Source organism: Caloenas nicobarica, chromosome 10 (assembly GCF_036013445.1).
Source record: "Caloenas nicobarica isolate bCalNic1 chromosome 10, bCalNic1.hap1, whole genome shotgun sequence".
Taxonomy (NCBI): Eukaryota; Metazoa; Chordata; class Aves; order Columbiformes; family Columbidae; genus Caloenas; species Caloenas nicobarica.
The window spans coordinates 16,454,830-16,479,759 of NC_088254.1; the positions used below are offsets into that span (position 1 = coordinate 16,454,830).

Genomic DNA, 24,930 nt, shown 5'->3' on the forward strand with positions numbered 1-24,930 from the left:
ACACTCACATCACATACAGGGAAGACAGAAACAGAGGGAGGAGAAAAGAGCCTCGAGTGAATATCAAAGCCTCATATAAAGGAGGCATAATGAAGGAAAACAGCAGCCCATTTTTCTTCCCTTCAGTATGCGGAGAATGTGCAGCTCCTGCGAGCGTGCATGGCTTGTGCTTCCTATTAACAAGGTGCACATTAATAAATTTAACTCAGACAAATTTAACCATCCTAGGGCCACATTAATCAAAAGCCTGACAAGACCAATCTGAAAGAGTTGAGCAAGGAAAATAAAGCACAGCTGACACAGAGGATGCCAAGCCCTGGTCATCCCCAAGCCTTTCTCACTCTATCAGCACCTCCAATACCACAATAACTCCTTCCCACTGCAATCCTATGGGCTGATCACACTGTCCTCCCAACGCTCCTCATCCACCCAGTGCCTCTTCATTCGTGATGTTTCCCACTCCCCATGAGTCTATTCTAGAGAAGGATTCAGAGTATTTAAGTACCATCATATGCAACAGCTATGAAGTCCTGGTGAGCCTTGTGTTTTACCCGCGCCACTTTTGTTATTGAAAAGAGTATCTCAAGCTACTATATTAACAAATGTACAAAGGAGAAGTAACAAATTTCATAGGAAAGCAAAATGACTATAGCTCATATAGACTATGAATTGACCAGAACCAGAAAGAAAGAACAAGGGCTATCAATTCTTATTCATTATCCATGTGCCAAGTACTGGAGCTCTGCACCCCTTCTTGAGCTGAAATATGTATGCCTGGAGACTGTACAAACCAATGGGAGTTATTACTGGGAAAACCTTCACCCTTTGGTCCCTTTATATTTAGCTCTAAGTTACTGCTTTTGAGTTATGTTTTTAGCACGGAAAATATTTACAAGCAGGTCCTTCCATCAGCCTAACCACTCACAGATAGAAGGGCGCGTCATACAAGATAAGGAAACTGAGAAGTAACTGCTGATCAAATCCACACAAAGCAGCACAAATTCGGCTGTGTCCCCAAAGGCCATAATTATCCAAGCTGCTTAAACAAAATAAGCACATATGTGATTATTCAGATTTGCCTAGAGGCATCCCCATGGCATAAAACATGGTGTGTGTTGCCTTGTTGTTCGTCCACTTGATAAAACAACAAATATTTTCATCACTTAAGAGTATTGGTGTTTACTTTTATAGCCTTGGAAACTTGTGAGAAACTATATTGCTTTGCCTTGCCACTGTCTTTTCCCCAAACAATTTCTATTTCATTTCAGACGACTGAATTTTCTACATGTTCTGTTTTGATTGAGTTCTGTTGCTTCATGAGTAGACCTAAGAAACCCTCAATGTTATTGCATTGCAAAGCTTCAGTGGAAGAGTTGTTTAGTGGCACATGATTTCATGGTATATTGGTCAGATCTACAAGATCCCCCTGAATTCACATACCATCACAAACCAAGGGATATTGCAGAGACTTCAGCCACATAATTGGGATTTGAACCCAGATGCTGAATATTACTACTGCCTGAAGCAGTCCAAACAAATGTCCGCCCAAACTGTTCATAGATCCTTTATGAATCTTTCAGCAAATCTGTGCTGAACAAGTAAGCCAAGCCTTGTCTTCACAGATAGGTTAATGACCTTTGAAAACCTGCCAGACTCTTAACACTGCGAGATGCATTCTGATGCACTAAGAATAGTGCTCTGGAAAAGTGTCAATGCCTTCTAATATTATCACATTTATATCATGATACTCCTTAAAATCCATGTGGCTCTTAGGATATTGTTGTGCTGGTCAGCACCGTGTTGTCATTTCCTCATGATCCTCATTTCAGCATCTGTGGCTCTCAATTCTCTTGTATATAGCCTGTAAGTCCTGCATACACAGAGACATATCTTCTCCTGCGCTGCCCCACGCCCAGCACAATAAGGCTTCAGTTCAGGGCTAGCCCCCAGGACTATAAATGGTATGAAATCTAGCATATTATTAGCATATGTAGTTATGTTCCTCTCTTGCCTCTGGTGCAAAAGCTGAAAACATTCTTAAGCATTCTTGCTTTAGCTCCATTAGTACAGACCTGTGATTTGTTCCAGAGTTTTTAATCCTGATCACTGTATCTGCATGACTGCAGACCTGGGCACATCATGGGGTTGGTCAGAAAATAAGAATGCTTTCCTATGAGAAAACACACCTTTCAGAAAGGTCTTTCAAAGCCAAAGGTGCTTAAATGCAGTGTTTAGCACATTCGCTCATAATGCAACTGACTCAACTCCAAATCCTTGCTTTGATAAATGCAAACATTAGCTTAGCTTTTGCTTTGTTCCTTCATTGGAAAGGCATACTCAGCTGGGCAGAAAAAACTTGTTCACTGCATGTCTCTTCTGGATGGTTCCAATCCTCAAATAAAATACTCCAACTTATTTTCTTTCCGTTGCCCTATTATGACCTTCTGCCATGAGGTTTCAGAATTGCTGTCAACAGCTAACATCTAACCAGGCGATCAGCTGCAGTGTGCCAAAGGCTTCTTTATATAACCAGCCTCCCCCACCACAACTCCCACCCACTGGTTTTCTGTTCTATATCATCATTATCACAGAACAAAAGCGCTTAAGAACAGGAATTATCTCTTCATGTCAGGCATTGGCAGCATCCAGCACAGCCAAACCTCCAATCATGTGTTGTATGTGCAACTGTAGTGTAAATAATACTAATAATAGCAACACCAACAATCCAGTTTTCTCTAATGCTGCCCCCAGTTTCTGCCATTGAAGCTGTGTACATGCATGCACCTTATGAATGCCCATGTAGCCTGGACTTGGCAATTTTGCTTTAAGATTTCAACTTCGAATATCATATCCACATTCAGAAATGTGCTAATTCAGGGTAAATGCTCAATTTATAATAAAATAATTGCAATAAAAAGGCAGGTGCTCAGAATGATTACAGTGTAATGTCAGCGTAACTGTAGTCACCGTGCTCTAAACCTGAAACAGGAAAGATAACAACCATTTACACCAACTCTGATATTTTAGCTTCCTTTTGGTTTATGCATGTAGCATGAACATTTTGAGGAGTCTTACTCACATATCACCAGATACCCCTGAAAAGAAGAATTCTGCAATGAGAAATGTGGCTTACATCACAGAATCTTTTTGAACACTTCTAGCCTAATATCTCAGTGAGATAATGATATATATTTGCTTAACATCCAAAAAGATCTTAAGACAACTTAAATTTCCACACTCCCTTAAACTTCTCAACCTGTGTTATGATGTGTGAAGAGCAGAGGAAAAAAAAAATTCAGTTTATGCCTCATAACTAACTCAAGAAAAAAGTCAACCTACATGTAAGTAGTTAGTCATTCAGCTCAAATCAAAGCTAAATCTATGGGATGCTGACCAGCAGCTCTATCACTTGCTGTTGATCACAAAAACTTGCGTATCTTAATCTTGTTAATCAAGACCATTGAAGGTCTAAATCTTTTGCTTTCACAATGAAAAAATAGAAAACTTCTAGATATAACATAGCAGTTATTTACCATTAGATAGTACACCATCAGTTCGGACTCAGAGAGAACGCAAGCTATATTGTGTCCAGATGGACCTACTGGGCACACTGGGGGAGCTGGGATTTGACCAGAACATTGCAATTGCTGTCCACAGCTGGGAAAGAGTGATCTTGTACTTTTTTTCTTTTGCAAGTTTTATACCTCAAAATACTAAGTCATTTCAACTTGGAACATCAACACAGAAAAAAAAAAAAAAAATCAAATTTCTTGTTGAATTGGTTATTCCAACGCAGTTTCTTGCTATTGGAGAGATTTTATATTGATTTTTGTAATTGTTTCAGATTAAAGAAAAATTTGAAGTAAAAAAAATGGTGTCAGCTCTCCTCACGCCTCCATTTAAATCTGTAATTTTAAAAAGTGTTGCAATTGGCTATTCCCCATATTTAGATTTATTTTTCCAAAGCGACAAAAGCAAGAAAAATCAACATATTCACAAAACAGGTTGTCGTTCCCACTGCTGACATGACCACAAGTTGCCAGCATCTTTTTTAATGCTTCATTTGTCTACTTACAGAATTGCTCCAAGTCATCTCTTTTTTTAGAGTCTGGCATGGCGGTGATGGTGAGCAACGGGCATGGATTTCCTCCTAGCGTCTGGCAGAGCGTCTGCTGCCCCCAATAAACCTTCTTGGGGTTCCTGTTTTGTTCCAGGATATCAAGATGGGACTGAGGAAAAAAAGCAAGGAAGCGGATATATAAAAATGAGTTCACGGTCTATAAAATCTGATTTTATTCCACTAGCTGCGTGTTATTATTGGTAGTAATTTCATCTCTTGCTAGCTTCCCGACTTCTCTCTTCTGCCAGTTAATATCACCTTTTCCATCCCACAAATACACAGAAGACATTCAGAATGTTTCCCAGTTCACTGAAGCTGCACAGGACTATTACTTTTATATAATTTTACCTCAACAGTTCCTAGGTGCTTCTCTTATTAGTATATTTCTGTGCACACATGAAGTCCAAAACAGAACTGCCTGCCCCTTGTATTCTAACACAGACTGTGTAGTAATATGAGAAAATTCACTGGTTTTGAGTGTTTATAGAACTGACTGGTTAGCTGCCAAGCACATGCCAGTGAAATTCAGGAACAACCCCACACAAAAGTCAGCCAAAAAGTTTAAACCGAAACAACATTTTGTACAATCGGCAGTGGGAAATTTGAAGCATGTCTTTCCAATAAGTTATTTTAAAAGGAGATTTTGTCCCACCTCTCCCCCACCCCCCACCCCTTGCTCCCCCTCAAAGTTTGTGACAGTTTTAAACAATTCTTAAGTCCAACAGCTTCTTGAGAAATTTGAGAAAAATAATTGGCAGCTTAAAAAGAAAAATTACTTTCTGGAACAAATTCTGATCGCCTCATTAGACACATAGCCATTTGCCACCCACACACCAGATGACATGTAGTTCTCTCTGTTTACATTGTAATTGCAAGTAGTAAGATAAGTGTAAGTAATCCCATCGCAGAGTGTTGCTAAGTGCTGTGGAACACCAGTTGTCCCTCGATCGGTAGAAATAGGTACAGTACAGTATGAACACTTGTCCTAACAGCACTTTAACTAAAACACCAATTCACTGAACAACCCTTACATGGTAACTTTTTGTCTTTACAAGTCAGGGCTAAATTTTAACCAACATTTTTGGGACAAGACGTTCCTCTTCCTCAAACCTTGGAGCTTGCTGTTTTTCAGACCGTTTTCCCACATGCACACAAAGAACGGAAATTTACAGTCATCTATGTCATAAAACAATTAACATACTGCTCTATAAAGTAAACTCAATTATTAGATGCATCTAACGATTTCACATAAATACAGAGGACTCAATATAATCATTTACTTATGTCCCTGGTACCCAGTGAAACTTAATTGGGTATAGCTGCCACAGAGATTTCAGCTAGGTATCCAAACAATTAACACTGATGTAAAAATATATAAATTACTTTTCATAAAATAAATGCAATTACTAATGGACAAGAAGTAATGAACCGCAGAGTGCATCCAGTTCAAATAGGATTCTGCAATGTGTATTTCCTGTAAATATGCCTGTAACTGTTAAATATATATGATATTTTAAAACATTTTCAAATTATTAACTCCATATACAAGTTTATCTTCTTTCCCAAAGCACTATGTATTTAATTGAGCACTTGGGTTCATAATCACTTTTAATTTATTACTGATATGTAAAACCAACATACTTCACCAGTGGACAAATGCTTTAAAATGAAATCTACTTAGTTTATTTACTGTGGAAATTAAAGTAACAAAGAAATGCAAAAATTGCATCACTCAACATTTTAAATTAGTCCAAGCAAAGAAGCATTTTAGAATTATTAGAGACAATAATTGTGCTTTGTCTGAAGAGCTGGACATATGACAACAAACTTTTCCATCCATAATTCCCATTTCCCAAACTTTATGGTCCTTACTGACTCTGAGTTCATTTAAACTTTTCCTGCGGCAAGATTCCCTTTAACTTCAATGAGCATTTTATTTGAAGAGGCAGTGAAATACTTCAAGACTTGGCCCTGCAAGTCTAGGAATAACATCTTTTTCATCTCTATTCTATTCATTCAGGAGCAAGTGAGATATTCAGAAATTCCCTGAGCATACAAACTCTCCAAGTCTCTCTTGCTTTTGTGCCAGCAGAAGATAGAAATCAATAACAGTAAAATAATGATGCAGCACTGCATTCCAGTAATAAAGTATGGTGGTGAATAAGTCCACCTAATTCTTGAGTATTGCATTTTTTTCCCCCTACAGATTGTAGTATATACATGCCTTCAAGGCTATAGGGGCAAACCCCATACTGGAACACACACTCTTCCTCAGTGATTTTGAGGAGTAACTGGTACACATAAGCCTAATGACAAGTGAACTGACAGGCATATTTTGGACAGGGAAGGCTTAACTGGCCCTCTCCCAGATACTAGAAGCAGTTTCTTTAAACATCTATAATGGGATACAAAGCAGTTGACAAGAGACTGTTGTTTGAGTGGGAATTAATCTAAGCTTAACTATGCTGGCATGCTGAGCAGCATGGCTAGTAAGTGAGAGAGGACATTGTCTCTTTTGAAAGCATAGTTTTTTGTATCAGGTAATGGCAAATTCATGCCATTATAAAAAAAAAAGAGTAAGCCCAAACTTCATCAACCCAAACTTGTATTTATTTCCCAGAAAAAGGGCTGACAATGGAAACCTGGAGGAGAAGGAAGGGGAACTGATCACTGGAACTGTGAGTCTTCTTTTTCAATAACGTCTTTCTCATCTTTAACAAGAAAGCAAAGCTACTCCCAGAACCATTTATTTCCTTTCTTTTATCCTACCTTCCTTTCAGACCTTGGGCTCTCCTACGCCAATCATAAAGAAAACACAACAGATGCATTTCCCATAAATTCCCTTACCATCAACCCCTGGCCAAAGAAGGCTGTAGAAAACAAATCATCCCTCAGGAAGCAAACCTGGTACAACTCTATAATACAACTTATGCCTTAGACTTGTATTCTTTTAGTTTCTGTACTGATAGCACCAGTGGGAGTGTCACAAATGCCAACTGACACTCCAACTAGTGCAGAGAAAACAGCTGACGATACATTCACGTGAGGTTCAGCACAGCGGTATTGCTGGGCGCAGCTCTGAAAATGGAGCTTTTACCTTCTGTCAGAAGAGCAGGCAGCTTTCACTTCTGAATTGTAATTATCTTTACCCCCTGCTTCTCACCCCAAGCAAATGGAAGTGCCCTTAGTTTGTGTTGTCTTCTGATTATCATAAGCACTAACGGTTGGTACCTCAGCTTATCCCATACAGAAATTTCTCTGAGCTATCTCAATCTCATACCCAAGGCAGCTCCAAACTGTCAGGCCCATTAGCTTATCTAGGTGGACATATCAGCATTACCATCATTGTGGAGTAAGTGTAAGGGTAATGGTAGGCCAGATAGCAAACATCATCTTTGTGAGGGAACTTGATGCTGAAGGCGAGTGTGTAGTAGCATCTTCCTCTCACGCCTTCTCCCACAGCTGCACTGCAGCGGTAGTGGTTTCTGGAGAAAGAGAGAAGGGAAAGCAGATGGTTATCACTTCCAGATGTGTATTTGGAGCAGCCACAAAAGGACTAAGCATTTAGAGAAGTGTCTGCTCCAACTGAGTTTTCATCTCATGCTGTAGATGAGCTCCAAACTCAACCAGCCATTGCACAAAGACTGGTCCCATACAAGTACGATCAAACCAATCCCAACAACAAACAAGTACAAAAATATAACACAGCGCTAAACAACTACCAGTAACACAAAACTGCACCTACAAGCCATATGAAAGCAGGAAGGTTAGAGAAACCAAAACTCCACTAGACAGAGATGCAAACAGGACCGTGACAGTGAGTACCACTGACCAAGGTGGTACCCCAGATAGGAGGTTGTTTTGGGATTCACACAGTGCACAAAGCCCAGCAGGGAGTTAAGAGGCAGAACTGGGCACAGCCACCCACAGCGAGTCATTTTCTGATGAGAGTGCTCCCATCCCTCAGCAGCACGTAACAGGTTGTGTAATTTTGTGAAAGTGCAAATAAGAAGCCAACTAATACTAGTTCATACAGCACAGTCCAGACATATTTAAACTAATGCATTCAGCTAACACTGTGGTATTGCTTCCAACATCCAAGTTATCTTGCTCAGAGACGCAGCTACATATTCACAGCCCTGAACAATGCCATGTGAAAATATTCTGTGAAAGCCTGGAGATTTAGAAAATATGAATGCCCTACCAAACCAAACATTCAGTTCTACCACAGGAAGTACAGGGATATTCCAGGAATTTAAAAATAAAGTAAACAGGATATACATAAAAATATTTCAAATTTCATCCAAGGCTCTTTGCTGAATAGGAAGGAGAAGAGCAGGCCTGGGTAGAGACTGTGCACAAAGCAGCAACCTCATACAGATTTACAGGTTGTAAGCTACCAAAAAAATCCTCTTTTGGATCCCTCCTTTTCAGACTTGAGCCTCTCCCTGTCAAGGAGCAACAAGGACCAGTTGCTCACTGCAAGATGGGGAACTGAGCTTGATAGGTTGGACTCAATGATCTTGAGGGTCTCTTCCAACCAAAATGATTCAATGATTCTATGATTCCCAGCATCAGATCTCTTACAGGAGACTCACTCCAATAAAGAGATGACTTTAGGCTGAGTAAGAAAGTTCTCTTTCAGCAGAGATGAAGAGACAATTCCTGCATTTCAAGGAGAAGCCTCACAGCAAATCACATGCATAAATACATTTCAAACAATATTTTTCCCACTTTGCATCAATTATGCTGTTGCTGAACCTTCTGATTCTGAAGGACTGTAAGGTTTCCTTGACAAATGTTATCATCAGTGTTGCATTAAAATGCAAAATAGAAGAGGCAACCAAAGGATGCAATTTCAGATCCTGAAATTTACAGTACTAGTTTATTTTGCTGCTGTTCATTTTTATTCAAAGAGGTGGAGAGAAAAGATAATTATTCTTGTCAAATTCTCCAAAATAATCAGCTCTTTTTTGTAAGGAAGACACAATACAATGCTGCTAGGTTTTCACCTGAATTTAATAGCTGTTAATACATGTTGGGTAAGTGATACTGGCTGATCTATAGATAGCACAAGGACACTGAGTCACAGTGGCAAACCAAAAAGCCTATGATTTTATTCTTAACTGAACCCTTTGCCCCAAAATTTATTTTGCAAATAAACCACCTTAAAATCGGACAAAGAGACTCAGAGGAAAAAAAAAAATTGCAACGAACCCACAAATACAGGAACATCTACTTAGCCATTATGTACGTATTTCAGTGGACCAAGGATGTGAGTCTTTTTTAAGTTAGGACAATGACAATTTAGTTTCTTTAGTTTTGACAGTGAAAAATAATTAAGAACTATATCTTGTATAACATGTATCGAAAAGAGTCATTTCCCCAGCCTCTATTATAATATATTCAGTGTCACTTGGACAGTTAGATGACCTCATTCATAAAGAACTGCCACAAAGTGCCAAGTTTTGAGTCCTGCCCTCCAAATTCACATTTGCAGTAGAGGTGTGGGAGGATGCAAGTCTTTGCAGGCAGATGCTGCCTCAATATCTTACAGACATATTATTCCCACCTGTCCATAATGCTCCAGTAAAGGCTTCTCCCTCTATAGTCCATAACTGTGCAGCCAAAAACATGGCTCCTGTCTAAAATGGCCACTTAACAGCACTTTTTGCCACTTTTGCAGCACTAGACACCTCTGACCCTGATGCTACCCCGGTCCTTACTCCTGACAATACTCGGATCGCATGATCTTGAGAGTACCGAGGCACCACACTCTCACTGCACTTTACATTCTTGTTTTGAGCACTTCTGCTATTCCAGCCAACTGCCCACCTAGAACAGATACTTCCAGACTTTTGATTCACTTCTTGACACCCACTTCAATCTACAGCAAACTATCTGGTAGTAGCAGAAAGTTTACAGGTGGCTTTGTGAGGTTTCAAGTATTCTTCGCTCATGCATTAAAAAGAAAAACCACCTGCACACAAGTAGCATAAATTATCATGTATTCCTACTGCATATAATCTGGGGCTCCTCATAATTCATCATAAAATGCATTAGCTCTGAATCTTTTTTAAGAAAACCTAAAAAATAGCATTTTTCCTCTTTGTCTCACTCTCCTACTGCTGTTGCCCCAAGATGGCTTTATTGCCTCCTTGTTCGTCCACCAGGGTGATAGTTTTTCTTCCTCAGCTCTTTTTCATCACAGTCTACCATGAAGCTCAAATTATAACAAGCAAGGAAGAGAGAAGGAGAGAAAGACCCTAGCAACATCTGGTCCTCACTACCTTATTTGTGTTCTCTTTCAAAAAAGATTTAAAGTTTCACATGCTTTCTAGAAACTAATATGCTGATTATTGGAAAGAAAATAAGAGACCAAAGTATGTTTTTTTTAATCAGCATGCAAGCTGTATCTACTGTGCCTTTCAGTTACTTTGCAATAGTGAAATAATTTTGCTTGCTGTTCTCCTTCAGAAATAATGTACAGGTAGTACATTTCTAGCACAGCTGTGATGGAAAGTTAATTAATAGTAATTATAATACTACTTATCAGTCACTCTGCACAATAATTTTTTGAGCTTAAAAGACCTTTGCAAGCATTATCTAATTAAAACTTGCTTCCCATTTATCTATTCCCATTCTCTGTGTGGCAGATAAGTGACTCTAATTTTCCATCCCTTATGGGTTGGGGAAGCTGAGACACAGACAGGTGAAGCCACTTGGCCAAAGATACAGGCAGGTCAGTAAAGGAGCTGGATTGTAACTCAGGAATTCAAAAGCACCAAGCGATACAAATACAACATTCTCTTGCTCAACTTGTCTTTAGATTTCCTGTCTGCAGCATTTAGTATAGCACTGGTAGGTGTTGGAATAAGGCCTTGTATTAGCTTAGACTAAAAAGGCCAAATAAAATATCAATATCCTAGTTTTCTAGGCCATTTCAAAACAGAGTCCAAATGGAAACTAAACTACTTATCACTTCTAATCTCCTGATGCATTCCCTTTGTCCAAAGTCCTTCTACCATCTGAAGTCTGGCGTCTTACATGCCCTGACCTTCTGACATCTAAGTGTGGTTGTTAAGTGCAATATGCTTTAGTAATATCCTGGTTCATACTGTAAAAAAAGCAGTATTTAACAATTTACAGGGCATGGCTGTTATTTTGGAGCCTGCCACATCGACAGTTCAGAAATGCACAATATAACTTCCTCTTCAAGGGTCAAATCCATGTTGAGGCATCCTTACTGTCAAAATTTCAGGCAGAATCCCAGTCAAAGCAGAATATCCCTTCAGTCATCTTGCTATTATATTAAGGCCTTCTGTTGTGTTGTAAAGCTCTCAGACTGAGCCTGGTATCTCAGCCCTCTCTTGTAGGTATCATTAGAAATGAGAGGTGCTAATGCAATGACGATGATTTCATTTAATATGATTATAAAGATGCTGAAAAGAGACCCAGTTCTGACACAGCTATGATCACCAAACAGCCAAGTCTTTAGTGGTGATCTGAGAACAAAACACTCCATGTACCTCATTACTATCTGTGAACTGACTATTGTCTGGAAAAGCTGGAGGTGAGATAATATGCTTAAAATGAGCCATGAAACCAAAGGCACAAGTACACTGTCACCAATTCAGCATGCTGCCATTGTTCCTTCAATAATTTGCAAGATAGGATTATTATTCAGCACATAAAAGCCGCCAAGACAGCAAGTGAATTAGATGATCTTACAGTAACTGCAACTCTGTTTATCATGGGTATATCCTGTCACTTCACAGAGAGGCAATAAAATAGAGCAGAAATGTCACTCAGCCTCCTCTTGACAAGAGAACTGCTAATATTCTCCATAACAAAAAAACCTCTCATGAGACATGTGAGAAAGGTGCACAATGACAGAGCTGTGCCACAACATTCATCCCTATGAGTGAACTATCCCATTTTCAGTGAAGATGAATGTCAGCAAAGGCCAGCCAAGGTGTATCACCCAGACATCTTGTGAATGTGCCTTTCCTCCCGCTGTCCTTCAGCTCAGAGGTTGCTCTCAATAAGAGCCCTGCCACAAAAGCAATTAAGGGCATCTTTGAGTTCCTCCTTATTTTTGCAAGTATTTCACTCTTTTCCCATATTTATTAATAACTCCTGGTAAATGCAGTTAGATAAGGTTCCCCACAAAATGTGCCAGTCTCACCCCTGAACACCTGTGACAGGGTGAATGGAAATGAAGTGAGCTGCTTCACCACAACACAAGCATGATATCACTATAGCAAGTGAAGATACTAAGGTGTAGAGATAGATTCACAAGCAGATAAATAAATGTGTATTTGTGTATGTCTATTTCCACATATATGCAGTGCCTATACATATACCCCCACACATCCCTGTGTATATGCTATAACCTTTTCTTAGCTCCTCAGCTCCTACATCTCTTACAAAAGTCAGCGTATGCAAAAGAAAAACAATGATCCCGTCCAGCTGATTTCTTCCTGGGCTGGGAAAAAAAAGCCAACTACGCTCTCTTGGTGGGTTAAGCTGCTTTGTGTTCCTGGCTGCATCAGCAAGGCTTGAGTGCTCCCATTTCCCCTCTTCCTCTTGGGGAAGTGAATTGAGCACATGCCCCATTTCTCCCCAAGCATCTGATACAGAGATCTCACAGCCATCTTCTGAAGCTGGAAGCACATAACATATTGACCTAGCACCAAGTTAGAGACATTTGAAACGGGTGGCACTGGTGGTCAAAGGTTAACATCATCAATACAGTTAACAGAAGGGGAACGGAAGGGAAAAGAAGCTACAAATTATTCACCAAAAATGCACTTACTTGTAGTAACAGATATCATGGCCTGCCCGAAGCCAGCGAGGCCGGCCCTGGAGAGCTTCCTTCACGGAATACATGACCAGCTGCATGCCTACATAAAACAAGACAGTTTCAAGTGACATTACTTCCCTGGCTAAAAAAGATAGAGGTAGGCAGGGAAAGGCTAGAGAAGTATCATTATTTTGCCTGTAGCTCTCTCTGCAGATAGATTATGCAAAGTAAATACATCTCCCAAAGCCCTGTGCTTTGTTCTGATATAGCCGTGTCTGTATAAAAAGCACCTCCAGAAGAAGTGAGCTGAGTGAAGTTTATTAGAAAATAAATTATCCTACTGGCCTTTGCCAAGGAGCTTCAAGCCACTCTGTTTACAAACAGAAGGCAAAGAAAGGAATAGGAATCAAAGTATCAACAAGATTGGTAATATGGTTAGTACAATATTTTATGCTTGGCTGCATCATTATTGAAACCTTAATCCTACCGCAGCATTAGAGATCTGTGGTGCATCTAGTACCATAACTTCATAAAGCAGCAAGCAAAACTATAAGTTTTTAAACTTGCCATTAGGCTTAAATAATACTTCTGCATCATAAATGCTGATAACAATAGCATCCATCTATGTACCGTATTATACCAGATGACTTCTTCCTGACCTCCAAAATATTACCATTTCGTGCCCTGAGGTACAAGGCTGTCTCTAATCTGAGCTGTGTGTACATCACTCACAGCTCCATGAAGCCAGCCCACTTGCAGGCAGTTTTTGTTTCCAATCCCTTTGTTCTACACATCTCCCTGCTCTTTCACAGGTACAAGAAGGATCCTGCTCTCTGCACAGGGTGACCCTGGCGAGGTGCCGGGGGCCACAGGGGTGACCACAGCTCCAGTGGACCCAGCACAGCCACAGCTGAGCTCAGCAATGATGCTGGCGGCACTTCCATGAAAGTGTATTTAAGAAAGGGAAAAATATCCTTTTAAGTATTTATGCATGTTGATAAGTTACCCCTTGAGCCTTGTCTTGGCTGTTCTTGTGCTGGAAGGAGATGATGCTTGAAAATCATTAATACTGATGACATATTTCCATAAGCAGCTATTCAGTTTCCCTTCTTCCTTTGGGTTTCTCTCAAACTCTCCAGCACTTTAAGAGCTGGCAACTGTACCGGCAGAAATGTTTTTCCAGCTCACATTTGGCTGTGGTGTAGAGTAACACTAACTAGCCTACAGGCAGGAGTAACCTCTATATTGCTGCTTCCTGAACCTGCGCTGTGAGCCACATAATAAGAATCAATTCTGTTTGGTTCCAGGACATGGGCCACATGAGTTTTGAGAGACACCAGCCTGCCCAGAAGCCCAGTTCACCAGACAAGAGATGTGAGGCTCAGGGTCTGCAGTGCTCTCAACATCCCAAACACCAGCTCCTGCCCTTCTCTGTGAGCCCAAAGGACACACACACCCCTCAAACTGCCTCAGAGTGATTGTTGATACTGGTCTGCCATCTCATTTTAATTTAAAAAAAAAAAAAAAGCAGTCTTTCCTTTCCACTTTCCCTAAAGAAACATTCAGTTTTAGAAAACAAACACAAATGAGGCTACTGAAAAAAATCTCATTATTTCCCATGGTACAATAAGTTAGTGGAAAATCGGGAAGGGCAGAGGCGGAGGCTGCACCTCTAACTTGCTCTGCTCCCGTTCACAACCATTTCATTAAATACACTTTTTTGCCAATTTGATAGTTACACAGTGCCATCTAACCAAGCACAAATGGGAAGAGAAAAATCAAAACATATCAGTAACCAGGAGCTGTAAAGCATTGCCATCCATGGCACTTCAGCACTACATCACAACTGGAAGCTTTTAGCACTATAGCATGGGCATTAGCCCAGGAAAGTGCAGAGGGAATGTAGCAAATAAACAGCATCTCTTACTCACAGTCTGTGTAAATATTAATATTATGCATGGGCTGGAAGGGTTGGTGAGCCTTGCACAGCCAAGCCAGATAAGCTGGAGCTTCCCTGCCTTCTCACAGCAGCAGAAGGAATCCACAGAACTGCTTGAACAGTCAATCCCACACACAAGCCACAGCTCAGACTCCCTCCTTACACCGGATGGCATTTTCACAATTTTCTTCCAAATACATTTTTCATTTCATGCTTGAACATGTGAGTCATGTACAATTTCAGGTGCACAAAATGAGATTATAAATGCTCACAACAGCCAAACCAGCAGATAACAAGAAATCTTCCACCAATAATAGCCAGAATCTCTAGCTATGAAGCCACTGGTGACTGTATCAGAGATTATATTGGGGTTTACAGTGGGATCTCAATATACTTCATTTTCAGGCTGCTACCAGACACACCACACTGAACTGTCTGTTAGTTCAGGGAAGCAGAATAAGATGACAAAAAAAAAATTCATTTGCGATCTATAGGAATACTTGAATTCCAGCCCTTAGGGTTAAAGAGCAAATGCCTTATAATTCATTATGCCACTCATCCAGCCAGTTTCACAAATACAAGTGACAAGTCATTGCAGGTACTGGTGCTATTTGCTTTAGGTACATTGATCCTGAGAAAGTTCTCCTGGTGATGTTGAAGCCCTGCTGTATCCACAGGGCTTCAGAGGAATGCGAAGTCTGATATTAGGGGCTTATTAAACATTCTGAGTGAGGTCTTGAGATGGTGTAAATTAACACAGCTCCACGGAAACAAATAAAAAACCCAGTCTATGCCAGCTAAGAATTCAACCCACAGTCCCCATGCAGAAGAAATAATTTCTCTTCTAAAATGGGCACTGAAAGCTGAGGTTTGCCCTGCCTTTTTCTGAGCAAAACTACAGACTCAAAGGATCTCAAAGAGAGCAAGGAAGAGTTTTGTGGGGGTTTTTTTATCATTAATATCAGCAGAAGTCTCAGCAGGTCTAAAGGCAAAAATGTCTTTCTGGATAAGCCCAAAGAATAATAAATATTTGTCTGAGGATTATCTATATTTAAATATTTGAAGCACTTTCCAATCCTATGCTCCTCATTCAATTCCAACACATTTTTTCTCTTCTCCCAGCCCCAGTGTCATTCTTCCTCAGTTCTGATCTCTAAACATAGAAAAAAAGACTTTTTTTTTTTTTCCTTTTTCCCAACAAATCCTTTCCCCAGTCTCAATATTCATCTTACTCCTCAGTCCTCTTGAGGACAAAGAAGAGTCCTTTGACAAATCTAAGGTAAGTCTTTCAGTGGATTTCAGGGTAGATAAGATTAAACTTATAGTCTCTCTTGTAGACATGGGAAGTTCAAAACCTTTATGGCATTAAAAAGATATTCTTATGAACAGAAGACTATGTCAATTTCCAAAAGACTCATACCATAATTAAACTGGCTGTTGAACTTCTCACAGTTGATAACATTGAAGCGATAGGGGACTGCTAATTTCATGTCACGGACTTCAAAGTAGAACCACTGGTGATGCTGGTTGCTGTTGACATCTGCATTCATAATTAAGTCATACTCAAATCTGTTAAAGGGAGACAAAAAAAAAAAAAAAAGTGGCCATGAACACCCCACAGGACTGCCACTGAACCTGCTGAGTAGAACGGGCTATACAATTAAATTCGTTACTATCCTGTGAGAGCCAAAGAACAGCATCAAACTAGTGGTACCCAAACACACAGTTAAATACTCACACTATGTTAGTCAAGTCAAGACATTCCAAGCTATGCTTTCTCACTCCTGTTACTTTCCTGACATATAGGTGTTAGCACAGATCATAAGCTCTGCATCATAAAACCTGCTTTCCTGGCCAGCCCTTTCCAAACCGAGGGAAACTCCAGCATTTCACGCTGTGGTCCCAGCAGAAAGGCTGGTTGGGATGCAGCCACCATGTACTTACTCACGCACTTGGATGGCTTTACGAAGGTTTCCAGATTCAAACTTGGAGAAGAATGTCAGACAGCCTGGAGCAGCTGGGCTTGAGTGACTGCAGTAAATCAAAGCAAGGATACCTATAGGAGGTTACTTCAAAGACAAGCCTTCCCCAGCACATTTTGTATGCTAAAATAGGTTCTTATATATATTTTTCTCATAAGCAGGACCCTGAGAAGTAGAAAGAGGTAAGCAAATCCATAATTTTCCTAACACAGCATTCTTCTCTCCTCTTGTTTTGATTCTAAATCGCATCTTTTCCTTTCCCAATACTACCTTTCATCCCAGTTATTTTCTTTATTCCAGTTATTTTCCCCACTGAGTTATTCCCATTAGCTTACTAGTTGCACAAGGCAGCTTTATATAATTACTATGCATTTACTCTTGCCTCATCAATATAGTTTCCTTCTTCTACAGCTTAGAAACCTTTAAATTCTCCTTGAACAACGTCACAACTGTCTCTTACCTCTGACTGTCCTTCACCTTTTTTTCCTCTAAAAAAAGTTATCCAAGTCACCTATCCTTCCTCTGAATGCAATTTCTTCATACTTGGGACCCTTTCAATTACTCTGTGCTACATCTTCTCAAAGACCACAATTGTTGGCCATAGTTGAGCGCTTAAAACAGGTCACAAGGCTGGATCCTTATTTTCAGAAGTCTTTTATAAATGCCAGAGCTTTCAGGGTACATCTACAGCCTGTGACACTGACCGTACAGACACTCAATGGGATGACTGTTCAGGTGGGTCCAGACAGACTGCATTTGAATTCATAGGTACAAATCCCAAACCACTACATGCACTACAGACATCCAGGGACCCTGCAGAGCCCCTTTATGTACAGATTCTCTTGTTCTGCCTAAAAAGTTTTAAGGCTCCTTTGCTCCCATGCCTTCCACAATAAATCCTCCCCTCAAAGCCATGTACTAGGAATCTACTCCTCCCACATATTTTTCCTATTAGGGCTTTACATCCTAGGCTATTTATTCTGTACCTTTATCTGAGCTGAGCCGAGTTCGCTACCTAACCCAGCACTGACAGTGCCCCTGGTTACAGAACTCAATGAAGTTACCCACCTGGGCTCATCTAAATCAAACACAGTTCTGCCTATCACATCATCTGGCTGGATTAAACGGCGGACATCATCTAGTACTTTGTCCCTACAAGAGAGGAGAGAGAGGGGGAAAAAAAAAAGAAAAAAGGCGGATTATAACGACACTGTGAGAAATCTCAGCATAGAGTAATCTTGTAGAAGAAATATGAAGAGGCTTAGGAAATTCTTTTGAAGGACTGGTAAGAAACAGGACTTCCATATGCTAGTTCCAGGTGAACCTCATTTGTAATTTTTTTTTTGTTACCATGAGAAATCACCTGATCCACTCCCATTACAAGTTGCATTTGTGTTAAATGACCGATTCTGTACAGTTTTACTCCCTACAGTGTTCTGTCCAGTTTGATTTATCCCCAGTTCTTGCCAGTCAGTGTTGATCTCCCAAATGGCCAGCCTTGCCCCATGAGCAAGTATCTGCCATAACTTATAAACCTACTAGTCTGTCTCATAGTGAATCTTGACTCTAAATCAAGCTAATTTCTACTCATTATTAAGCTGAAGTTCTCTGATCCTTAAAGATGATCAAAATGTGGAACACCAGATTTTCTTCCTGATCTTTGCAGCAATCATGTTATGCCCTGAAGCATGATATGATTATTCTCATTTTAGCTGTATGGTTACACGTTATTATAGTCATAAAAGCAAAGCTTTTAGAGCAACAGTGCAAGGAGAAGATGGTAGAGTGATTTTGCCTCTAAATAAGAATTTAGCTTTTGTATTTGCTGCAGAAAGAATCATTATCTCTCTAGAGGTCAGAAAATATTGGTCCTCACAAATGCCATTTGATTAGCGTTGATCAACTTTAAAGTTCAGCACAGAATCCAGCATCTTTGGTATCTGCTAATAATTCCCTATGCCACTAGAAAGGAATACAAAGTCATTGCACACAGCCACACATGGAACAGGCAAAACCATAGTTATAAGAGGAGCTTCCTCTCCAGACACAGCTTCAAAACACGGCTTTCCCTTCACCTGAACAAATAACACAAGAACAACAGCAGCCTCTAGCAGCGTGCCAGAGGGGAGACATCTCTTTTTATTTCTTTCTGCATGTTGCATGCCATATATGCTGTGTCCTCTCCTCACAGGCTGGGCAGCAGGGAGAGCAGACTGCTTATCTTGTCCCTGCTGATGCTCTCTGGCTCATGACAGGCTTCCCAGAAGCAGATGCTCATACTTGGGAAGGAGGAGAAGCTTCTGGAAGAGCCCATGGAGTAGGCAGAGAGCAAGAGTTACAGCAAGAAGGGTAGACAGGGAGATTCACAAGAACAACCTGACAGACACAGCTCCGAGGAGACAGAAAGGATTTTTCCCTAAAAAGGCAGATGGGACCCATTGTTTCAAGCACTAAAGGTGGCTGGATTAAGAGCAAAAGCGTATCCCAAAAGGACACAGTGTCTTCTCCGTCTCTAACATGGACTTGTTCTCATCTGTGTTCTACTAAGCTCACCAACTCACAGCTCCTTCTCGGTCTTGGTCTGTTTAAGCAAAAGCCACTAGTAAATCTCTGTCAGAGTTTTGACTGGCTTAAAGTCCCATCACATATGTAGGTACCTTGATACATTTATCAATAACTAGTTAATCAATAACAACTTGGAATATGAGATAGGGGAGGCTTTATGGATTCACAGAAGCCATAAAAAGCTCATCACTCCAAGGCTGCCACTACCACCTTCACCTATGAGACAGAAAAAGCAACTCACAGGCAGTTCACAACTCATTCGCTGACACACAGAAAGTCCATGTCAGAGATAGGAAATAAGCCTGCTGATTCTTAATCCTGTTTGTAATCCGGCTAGGTACCATTTTTTCTTTCCTCAGGAGGAAAACCTAAATAAAATCATCCTGCTGTTTGGCTTATCTCCTTGCAAAAAATCAAGTTAGCCCAAAATTCATTCCATAACTTCCTTAAAACATTCACAGATGCAATAGTCAGAACCTACATAAAGCAGTTTTGATCCCGAGAGCTCTCGGTGTGGTAATTATATTAAAGCACAATCACCTTTGAACCCCATACTTGCGCTCCAACATGGGCTTGCTGAAAGGAGGTGGCTGGTGGCCCCAAAAATCAGGGAATGCCAAGTCTTTGTAGTTTGGTACAGACTTAACACATTTGGCCCTAGTTACATAGAAACGAGGGCTGTGGAATGGGATATCCCCTTGGTGCTTCTCCAGAAGATTTGTCACTATATCTGAGCTCTCCAGCCTCCCTCCAGGATAAGAATTGATTGCGGCCTCACATTCAGAGCAAAACATTTTTTTGTACCAAGCAGTATCTTTTGGGAGAGGACGCAAAGTGATCCTGGCTGGATCTTCCTCTTCACAAGAATCTGCATCTCGGGCTGCTTCTGCAATGTCTCTCTTTTCATCAGTCTGATCCCACCTGCTTTTCTCCTTCTTTGTCCAGCTCTGCAGTGGAACTTGGAAATCCTTTTCCCCTGGATCTGGTCCCATCTCTGTGACACTTTGATTTGGATGTTTCACAGAAACAGCACTTGGAATGAAACGAGAGGGAGCAGAGGGAAGACTCTCAGTCCTGTCCTCAAAGCTCTTCTCTTCCTCAGATTCTGATTCAAACTCCTTTAAATTTAAAAAGCAGAAGAAATTAAAAGAAACTAAAGACAGATTGTGCCTCCTTCCAGAGGATACCTTTCAAGGAAGAAAAAGAAAATATTCACAAGTCTCCCAAAATTTACTCATCCAATAAGAAAGCCAGAGTAAAATCAGCCCATGGACCACCTGCCAGAATTTCTCTATCCACGAAGTTGTTTCAACAGTAGTCTTCAGAAAATAATAGGATCAGATTGAGTCATCTGAGTGAGTCATTTCCAATGAAAACTGATTGTTCTAACAAATTAGGGAAGATAATTCACAAGGCAATTTTAAAAAATATAGATGTTACAGCAGGGTAAAGGAGGCCAACTTGTCATGCAAAACTCCACCCCTGCCTTCATACAAGTGTATAAATTAATCCCATTTGTCTACTTGTGGTCATAACAATTGTCACAGCATTGTGTGTACAGGAAATACATTAAGCCAGTGGTCCTTTCAAGATTCATATTTGAATCACAGCTTTTAGGTCTCCTAAATTCCAAGACTTGTAATGAGTGCAATATTCCTCTTCATTTCTTGCCCCAAACTGCAATAGAACAATGATTTGAACAGTGCATTTCACTCAGCAGCAGTAACATTTTCTCCATCACTTCCTTCAAAACACTGGTTGACAATATTTATTTTCCACATCTCATCCTGATCTTGATATTGCTGTTGAAATTGCCAGCAAGAATACAAAATTATTTTCTGACAGATTTCTCATGTGGCAATTGATTCAATAGCGCTTAGTTAATCCATATCCAGATAAATGTGCATCAAATAACATCACTCCCTTTCTATCACTCCTGATCCACACTAATAAACTATAGCAAAAAACTATTAATCTTTGCTTTTCCAGTCCTGTAACACATCTAGGTTTTCTTTTGCAATAGCCTTGTCCAGTTATCGCTTGTCAGTACTCCCTTTCAAGTATTTCTTAACGTCTTTTGCATTCACAAATAAAGGAAGGCACACTATGACAATACCTGAAAATTATGGGAAAGTTCTGGACACATTGCTTCATATTGTCCAAGCTCTTCCTCCGGCCGGTCAAGCACTGGCCTTGATCTCAATTTGTTCACATCTGTCTCCAAGTCATAATCCTGCAAAATCAGAATTAGAAAAGCATGTATATTAAATAGGCTCCACAAGATTACTTTCGAAATAATATTGTGCATAACACCCTTGATTTCTAATGACATCACACTCATTTAATGAGTCCTATAACTGTTTTTCCTATACTCGTGAAGGTTGTTAAAGTCATTTTATAGGACGGAACACAGAGGCACAAGAGGAAAGACTACATTGTGAAAAAGGGGAATTTGATGTTTTGGTATTTGAATACATAAGTAAAGATACTATGAAAAGATGGTTTCAAAAAAGCACCACTTTATTACTTTTATTGCTAGGTAGAGTTTGAACTGATGTTTGCGGCTAGTTGAAAAGGAAATGAAGAGCTGCACAGAGTATTTGAGGTCAGTTTAAAGGGATTTGCCACTAATAGCATCATGATGCATAAGCAGCTTCAAACTTGCTGAAAATTCAGGTTAAGAAGGATAGATGGTTGAGATGGTTGATGTGATGATTCTGATTTACATAGAACTGTCTGAATGGTTACTGGTAGAAGTGTAGAGCCAGGTTTCAGTTTGGTTAAATATTACCAGTATGCATAGATATGCATTATGTAGCTATGAAAAGTGTTTGTAAATCACATCAATATCAGGAAACATTGTGCAAATGATAACTCATACAAAAAAGGTAAACTGGAAGTTCATTATCCATTCCCTGCTTGCTTTACCCTTACAAAGATTTGTCATGGGAGATATATGACCAGCACACCAGGTAAACAGTACTTAAAAGTCATATTCAGAGCAAGCTCTTAGGCAGAGAAAACCTGCTCACATCTACTTGGTAAATCCTTATGAATAATGAAACAGTTCAGAGGCATCTAGGATCTGTTTCTGAATAAATAACTAATTAAAGAGGGCAATAAATTCACTATGAACCTTATTCCTAATGAGCACCTTGACAAGCTCTAATATTCAGATAAAAACAGCCAGACGGGGCAAGTTAGGACACTGAGATTTATTTATTTATTTATTTATTTTAGCTCCCTTTTTCATTGGGTGTCATCAGTTGACTATTTGAGGAAAAAGAGACAGGGCAAGTAAAAAGAACACCCTTTCACAGAAATCTCAATCATATCTAATTAGACTGTATTTGAAACTTCTTTTCTTTCATTTGGCTTCCCAAACCACTTTATATGGATTAGACCTATTTAGCAACATTAATTACTTCACATTTGCATATGTTCTTGTGTGTACATTAACAAAAAAAGTTTGCATTCTCATCCTCAGCTAGTAGGGTTTGGGTTTTTCTTGCCATTTAGGTCATGACAGAGTGTGCAAAGGAGAAGTCAGAGAAGTACTGAATAATTCATTATATTATTTGTCTGTGTTCAGCACCAAATAAAGAAGGAGCCTAGCCACAGCTACAGTTTAAAAGGACAAACCTTTTTCTTAGGGTAGGTGCACAGCCCAAATATGCTCTAACATGAGAAGGAAAAGAGGGTTAGCCTTTCCTAGGTAATAATTCCATTTTTTCCTACTAAGTACCATTTCTGATCTACACCTACAGGAATTAAAAGATCCCTCATTTATTCCCAGCTGTCCATATGAATTTAATAGTCACTGGTCAGTCTCCCTGCAGGAACAGAGAAGTGACCCAGCCCGCTCCATCCTGGGTGACAAGCATGGCAATTAATAGGATAAATGCATGGGACTTCAATAAAAGCCTGTGCTTTCTCTTTTTCTCCTTTCAAATATCCTTCTATTATTCATGTAGTGTATTTATGTGGGACCACATGAACATCTACATTCTCTGCTTAGACAGTTTATCAGGATGTCAAAATGGACAATGAAAAGTTTTACTTTCCAGTATGAGGATGATTAAGGAAACTATGGTTCATATACCTACTTCCTCCTTACTCTCCACATCCTCATTATCCAGGTTTTTTTCAGCCTCTTCCTCTCCATCACTTTCATAGTCACCTGCAGAAGTAGAAAAGAGATACATGCAAAGGTGGTTCAAAGTAATACCCCTCTCAGGCCCTCCACAGAAATATGTGCAATCTCTTTTATTTGTGTCACACACATCTTCAAACTACAACCCACCACAACCCTGATTAAAGCAGATCCCATTTGCTAATCTAGTATAAATGAATTTGGCATTAAACCTCCCACTTTTTAAAGCTCTGCTCTCTTGGACTCAAGTGCTGCCTCTCAAAAGCATGAAATATGTCACCATGATGTAGATCCAACTCGCATTACAAAGCAATACAGAGATTTTCTGCTTGGCTGCAATGATATTACAGGATGCTCTTAATCTGTATTATCTAGATTAGGGTATTTTACTGCTATCATCATTATAGTATTTGAGTATCTTCCATACCAAACTGAAAGCAACAGAGAAATTGCTTGTGTGTATCATGGAGTCTGACATTTTTTTCCTTTTCTATGGAGTGCCTTTCCTGCCTGTGCTTAAATTCTTCAGCAAGTGCTCACATCTTTTACTCAGGCAGTATGACTCCTATCTGCTTTTATTTTAGAAAAGAAAAAGGAGAATACTTCCCACAATTCTTTACTAAAAAAGCTGCAGGATAGTGTTTCTCCCACACACAGAGTCATACACAGGCACAACTGTATCTCCCTCTGTTGTTGTGGAATAATGGCACCTCCAGCCTCTTCCATGCTCACTCTGTTTCACTATTTTTTGAATAATAGGATTTTTTTTTTTCCTCCTTTTCCTTGCTCCTGTTAAACTTCTCTCATTTATTCTCCAAGTGGAGTCTCCAGGCTTTGAGAAGACCTAGGAGTAGTTTCATCTCTACTGAATGACACTGCAGGTGATCAGATTGATTTTAACTGTACACCTCAGGACGAGGATGCCAAGACTCCCTTCCCGATCCCACTGTTAATTCTCACATCATGCTCCTTTTCCTCCTACTGAGCTCACCCTTCAGCTGTTTACCTTCAGATCCCTCACATGGAGGTTCAGCCTTGGCATTCCCAGGAAGAGGAAAAGAATAGAAACTTCTTGCAGTCGCCACAGGCAGAGGCTCCTTGGGGTAGCACTTTCTCAGAATCTGAGTCACGATGGTTATGATAGGATCCAGATTTTTGCAAGATAAACAGTCCTAGGGACCAAAGGGGAAAAAAGTTAAGTTGTCTCTTGAAATTGTCCTGCCTATTACACACAAGTCCCCAGAACAGAGATGCTCTTCTGACCGCAATATGAAATCTTTCCATTTATGGCTTTTTTTCCTGCTCCCCCCTTATCTTTGTGGGGGGGTGTTTGTTTCTTTATGTTTTGTCACTATTGTTTGGGGC

General features: G+C 40.0%; 1 protein-coding gene across 11 annotated transcripts in view; it reads right to left on the reverse strand.

Moving 5' to 3' along the window:
- The window catches only part of AGBL1 (AGBL carboxypeptidase 1), a 443,743-nt gene that overhangs the window by 356,305 nt on the left and 62,508 nt on the right, over positions 1–24,930 (reverse strand). For 10 of the 11 annotated variants that reach the window (XR_010606737.1, XR_010606736.1, XR_010606738.1 and 7 more), the window contains exons 8-17: positions 24,572–24,737; positions 23,519–23,592; positions 21,529–21,645; positions 19,953–20,530; positions 17,916–17,999; positions 16,810–16,896; positions 16,286–16,434; positions 12,939–13,026; positions 7,461–7,605; positions 4,076–4,229 (exon numbers count right to left, since the gene is read on the reverse strand). Coding sequence is in view for 6 of the 11 variants with exons in the window: in XM_065641707.1 (XP_065497779.1) it covers positions 4,076–4,229; positions 7,461–7,605; positions 12,939–13,026; positions 16,286–16,434; positions 16,810–16,896; positions 17,916–17,999; positions 19,953–20,530; positions 21,529–21,645; positions 23,519–23,592; positions 24,572–24,737 (1,642 nt within the window). In the remaining 5 variants the exon portion in view is untranslated. The remainder of the gene's footprint in view (positions 1–4,075; positions 4,230–7,460; positions 7,606–12,938; positions 13,027–16,285; positions 16,435–16,809; positions 16,897–17,915; positions 18,000–19,952; positions 20,531–21,528; positions 21,646–23,518; positions 23,593–24,571; positions 24,738–24,930) is intronic. The other variant, XM_065641709.1, reaches the window with a different exon arrangement.